The 5,657-nt window shown below is 53.4% G+C and overlaps 1 protein-coding gene across 3 annotated transcripts in view; it reads right to left on the reverse strand.

Moving 5' to 3' along the window:
• CMIP (c-Maf inducing protein) overlaps positions 1-5,657 on the reverse strand; it is a 267,662-nt gene that overhangs the window by 7,706 nt on the left and 254,299 nt on the right. For all 3 annotated transcript variants that reach the window (XM_032156342.2, XM_058440448.1, XM_058440449.1), the window contains 4 exons: positions 4,388-4,504; positions 2,425-2,565; positions 1,556-1,603; positions 151-297 (listed from right to left, as the gene is read on the reverse strand). In XM_032156342.2, the coding sequence (XP_032012233.1) occupies positions 151-297; positions 1,556-1,603; positions 2,425-2,565; positions 4,388-4,504 (453 nt within the window). The remainder of the gene's footprint in view (positions 1-150; positions 298-1,555; positions 1,604-2,424; positions 2,566-4,387; positions 4,505-5,657) is intronic.

Genomic DNA, 5,657 nt, shown 5'->3' on the forward strand with positions numbered 1-5,657 from the left:
GGCAGGGAGGAGGGTGAGGGGGCAGGGAGGAGGCTGAGGGGGCAGGAAGGAGGCTGAGGGGAAAAGAAGATGGTACAGGGGAATAGGGAGGAGGGTGCAGAGGTGAAGGAGGAAGGTGTGGGGAGCCTGCAGCAGGGTGGGAGGACATACCTGAGTGGACCACAGGTTCAGCTGCTTGAGCGAAGGCAGTTTGATGAGGTGCTCGGCGCAGGCACTGGTTACATTGGTGAAGGCCAAACTGAGGTTCTCCAGGTTTCCGAAGGAGCCAGAGCTCAGCAAACGAGCCAAGTCAGCGTCCTGCGAGCAGACACGGGAGAGGCCTGAGGGTACTGCTGGGAGTTCCTGAGACCCTGAGCCCTCCTATCCCCTATCCTCCTCCTCTCCCTCGCCCTACAGAGAGCTGTTCCTGGGGGGTGGCAAATCCCAGGAGCTGAGGTGGGGGCATGGCTTGGTGGGATGGGCCAAGGGGGTGGCCAGAGAGGGAGGGGCTGCCACACATCCCATGGATGACAGCTGCCAGGCGGAGGAGAAAGCCTCCAGTGCTGTGACTCACACCCTGAGTCACCAGCGGGGTGTTCCAAGGCCACGATCCTCCCACAGGCGTCTGTGTGAGTGTGTCCGTATGTGTGTATATCTGTGTGTGTCTGCGTGCGTGTCTGTGTATGCATCTGTCTGTACATGTGTGTGTCTGTGCATGTCTGTGTGTGTATATTTGTGTGTGTGTGTGTTGGTGTGTCTCTGTCTGTGCATCAGGGTGTGTGACTGGCTGCTTCACTCCCGGGCAGCCGCTCATGCCAACACCGAGGCCACACTCAACTCTAATGCCCGAAGACACCAGCGCATGCCTGGGCACCGCACTGGGAGGTTCTTAAGACAACCTCCTCACTCCCCTCCACCCTTGAGCGTTAGCAGCCCTGTGGCAGCCCGGAATGAAGGCTGATTCAGTGTGCGGCCCCACACACTAAATCTGGAAAATGGGATGTTAGTAGACATGTCAAGTAGAACTTCCAGGAAGTTTCTTAAGAGGAAGGGGCATGTTCTCCTTCCTGCTGGTTGGAATGGAGACAAGACGGCTGGAGCCTGAGCAGCCCTTTTGGTCCAGGAAGTAGAAGCCATGCGTCAAATATAATGGGGGCATCAGAATAGAAGGAAATAAGACCCTTAAAAACACTGTAAAATGCGAATGGTAAGATACAGAAGCCTCCAAGGGTTTCTGTGAGGATAAAACAAACTAATAGAATAGCATCTGGCACACAAATGGTCAAGGTATATCTGCTATTATTCCTAGTATATCAATACTAGTATATCAATAACTGGATATCAATACTATTATCACCAACAATCTGTATCACATTTTAACTTTCTTTTTGGTTTTGACTTCTCTTCTTGTAACCCAGCTACCCCTGGAAGAGCTGGTGTGTTAAGTACTAGGGGGTCCTTGTGCCCCACCCTCCATCAACTCCCATCTCCGCAGCAGACGCCACCTGCCATTACCCAACAGAGAGGACCAACCCACCTTCTCCATCCAGCCCCAAAGAAAACCAAACCAACTCACTGTGGACTTGGAGGGCAGTGTTAGCCTGGTGGGCCCGCCTTTCCTTTGCTGCAACAGAAACCAGGCTGGTTACAACCATTCTTTTCCCCAAGTTTCCATTCTAGATTTCCACCTCTATTAACAACACTCATGGAGCCATCATTATTTTCTTGGTGATACAAGGCAACATGGTGGTCTTGGTCTCTGGGGCAAACCCGGAGATGAGGTTTGAGCACAGGTGGTTTACTGGAGGGTGATCCCAAGAAACACCAGTGGGAGAGTGGGGAAGTGACACTGTGGCTGCCTATAATGGAACGGGTGTTATCAATCCAGCTATCATTGGGTGGGTACTGGCACCAAATCCCACTGGGGGACTCTAAGAAATGGTGGAGAAGCCATGTGTCAAACATATCTCACCAAAGGGGTGAGGGAGCTGGGGTATTTATACACACTCTCCCCAGGAGGGATTGGTTGAGGGCTGCTCCAGGAGATCAGAAGGCATGAATTTCCTGCCCCTTCTGTCCTTCTGTGTCCACAGGTTTGAGTATATGCACGTGTACATACAGAGTCCTTCAGCAAAGAGGTGTGAGTGCTGGCATTTGGAAGTTGGGTCCCCCAGGTACTGAAATGGAAGGGTCTAAGGGACATGGAGGAGGGAGGGTGGGCACCGTCCTGGCCAGGCCCCAATGAGCTGTGTGACTCTGGGGATTGCTTTGCCTCTCTTTGATTACCGGAAAAGTGGCATGTGGTAATACCAATTTCTTCGCTTTGGAGGAGAATTCAGTGAGATTGAGGTCCACTCAGGTCCAAGTACTAGCTGCCCCGCATCCCGCCCTGGCCCTCCCTGGCCTGCTGGGCAGGGGAGTGGTCCGGAGAAGCCGGGGACTCACCAGCTCCTTTAGCTCCCGCTGCCGGTCGCACAGCTGCTCGTACATGCGCTTCCCCACATCTGTGCTCTCCAAGGTTGAGATGATCTGCAGTTGGGTGTCGTTGTTGTCGATGATGTTGTATTCCAGCATCAAGCACAGGATCTGCCCAGAACCGCAGTGGTGCATTACGGACCCGGCCTGCCACCCTAGCTAAGCACACGCTGTGCAGCCCGAGGGCCTTGTTTTGAAAACCAGCAATCCCACTATCCCCTTTCTGTAGCCCTGGCTGTGTAAGCCTGGGAAAATCACCTGCCCAACTTCCTGCCTGTACAATGGTAGCACCAGTGACCACGTACTGAGGCTCTCCAGGTTCAAATGTCAACGGACATGGGAGTCTCCCAGGCATCTGCTTACCGTGCAGTGTCTCCACATGGAGCAGGCCCCTGGGGGATGTTTGCAGGCCCCTGAGTACTGGTGGAAAGGCCAGAAGTTAAGACACCTTTCTCTCTCCCCAGTTTCTCCCCCAGTGGCTGTCACGAAGTAGGTGCTCAAACTCATGGAATGGCTCGGAGCCCTGGGCCCATCTACCACACAGCTTCCTAGAGGGCCTCGTGACTGCACATGTGGCTCTTCTGCCTGGGAGTCAACACGCCTGACAGCCCTGCCTCTGACATTCCCTTTCCAAAGACTTTTTTTTTTTTTTTTTTTTGAGATGAGGTCTTGCTTTGTTGCCCAGGCTAGTTTCGACCTCCTGGGCTCAAGTGATCCTCCTACCTCAGCCTCCCGAGTTGCTGGAACTACAGGTACACGCCACGGTGCTCAGTTCTAGGACTTCTCACTCACCAAAGAGCGGGTCACTCAGCCCACGCTTCTCACAGCGCCTCCTGCCTGTCTCCTGTCTCCCTGCTCAACCCTCCCCCATGGCCTCCGAATCCCTCTCACAGGATACCCAAGACTAAATCCACACTCCTTCCCAGCACCTCTACGTACCCAGAAGGCTCTTCAGGCACATCCAGCCACATCCCAGATCTCTTGCCCCTTGGCTCCCTGTGTTCCAGCCACCCTGGCCTCCGGCAAGCCTCCGCCCAGGCTGTCCCTACAGCCTGCTCAGCTCCCACCTTCCCGCTGCCTCTTCCCCAGGGCTCACATCTCCCCGAACTCTCATTTCCACGGGAGCTCCCAGGGCTTTGCTGCGCCTGCCAACTCTTCGATGCTCTTCCCACTGAGGGGTGAAGTCTAGCTCCCATGCCTTTGACTGAGGGCCGGCTGCGGTGACTCACTGCCAGCAGTAGGATGTGGCAGAAGTGATGCCACCTGCCTTCCAAGGGAGGCTAAGTTAAAAAGTGACATGGCTTCTGCCTTGGTTCCCTTGGGACAGTTGCTCTGGGAGTCTCAGGCTTCTGGGGACTCTGGAGCGTGCAGGGAGAGAGGAGCAGCAGCAGGCGAGGGGTGACCTGTGGGGCTGGGTGTGTGTGTTCTTGGCAGCTGGGCAGGCTACCTGGAGGCCACGAGGTGGAGAGTGTGGCTGGGGAGCCGCAGCCGCCAAAGCCCTCACTGTCTGACGCCTCTTAGGCCAACGCGACAAGCCTTGGGGCTAACCCAACCTGGCCCCATCTGACTGATGAGGCCCCAAGTGAGAAGTGCGTAGCTGCGCCCAGGTACCCCAATGCCCACGCACAAAAGAAATGAGCGATCTTGTTTTAAAGCCCTCATTTAGGGGTGGTTTGTGACACAGCAATAGATGAGCAGAACAGAAGCGTCCCCAACCCCACTGATCCATGGATCAGCTGAATCACAACAGAAACAAATACACTGCGTATTGAAGGCTCAAGGCTCCCACTAAGCTCAGGACAGCTGGGACTGCACGCCTCGCCCACTGCCCCCCGTGCCTGCAGCAGCTCCTGGCTCCCAGCAGATGCTCTATCGGCACGGACAAGGGATGGGGAGCCAGCCACCCTGCCAGGGACCTCGACCAGCTCCTTACCTCCACCATGGTCTGGTTCCCCCTCAATGCCAGGAGCATGCAGGGACCCAGCTTGTTTTCCGCCAGGGAGAGCAGGAATTTTTTGGTCTTGTAACAGGAGCCCATGAGGATGTGCACCTGTGAAGCAAGAAGGCCCAGGTGAAGGGACAGAGACACCCAGTGACAGCCTCCAGCGTGCTGGCAGGAAGTGAGCCCAAGAGTCACTGCACAGACCTGCCTACACGCTGTCCAGACAGCCAGGTGTTCTAGGATCACCAGGCCCCAGGGGGATGGAAGAGACCCTTCCCTGGCACACGGTCTAACCCGGATGAACCCTGAGGACGCTATGCTGAGTGGAATAAGCCAGTCATGAAACTCATGCTCATGGTCCCTCTTTTCATTCTGTCTTTTGCCTTTTAGTAGTACCTGATTTAACTATAAGCTCCAGCTAAGCAAGGGTATCTTTTGTATAAACTTATAATACTAAATGCAATAAAAGCTGACTAGAATGCAATTTAAAGTCTGTTGATTTAAACAAATGTAGCCCTTGCTATTTTTATTCTTTTGAGATGCAGTCTCGCTCTATTGTCCAGGCTGGAGTGTGCAGTGGTGCGATCTTGGCTCACTGCAACCTCTGCCTCTCGGGTTCAAGCAATCCTCCCACCTCAGCCTCCCTAGTAAGCTAGGATTACAGGCACGCACTAGCATGCCTGGCTAATTTATTTGTATTTTTAGTAGAGATGGGGTTCACCATGTTGGCCAGGCTGGTCTTGAATTCCTGAACTCAAGTGATCTGCCCGCCTCGGCTTCCCAAAGTGCTGGAATTACAGGCGTGAGCCACTGTGCCTGGCCCTTGTAGTTTTTCTAAGAATCTGTAATAGAATCTCTAAATATGTAATCTCCTGCCATTATAAAATTTCTGATGTTTTAAACACTTATTACGCTGAAGTTTTCAGCAGAAGGATGACTCTGACTCCACTTACATGAGGTATCTGGATAGGGAAATTCAGAGACAGAAAGGAAAAGTGGCTGCCAGGGAATGAGGGCGGGAGGAAGGGGGAGTCAGTGTGTAATGGAGGCTGAGTTTCAGTTTCGGAAGATAGGAACGTTCTGGAGATGAACGGTGGTGATGGTTGTGTGACAACATGAATGACTTCAATGTCACTGAACAGTGTGCTTATAGATGCTAACTTTTACATGATGTGTACTGTACTGCCAAAACCAAAAAAGCCCCCTCCCCTGCTCCCCTAGGGAGTCTGCTGACTGTTTTTTTTTTTTTTTTTTTTTTTTT

Source organism: Hylobates moloch, unplaced genomic scaffold, assembly GCF_009828535.3.
Source record: "Hylobates moloch isolate HMO894 unplaced genomic scaffold, HMol_V3 SCAFFOLD_6, whole genome shotgun sequence".
Classification (NCBI taxonomy): domain Eukaryota; kingdom Metazoa; phylum Chordata; class Mammalia; order Primates; family Hylobatidae; genus Hylobates; species Hylobates moloch.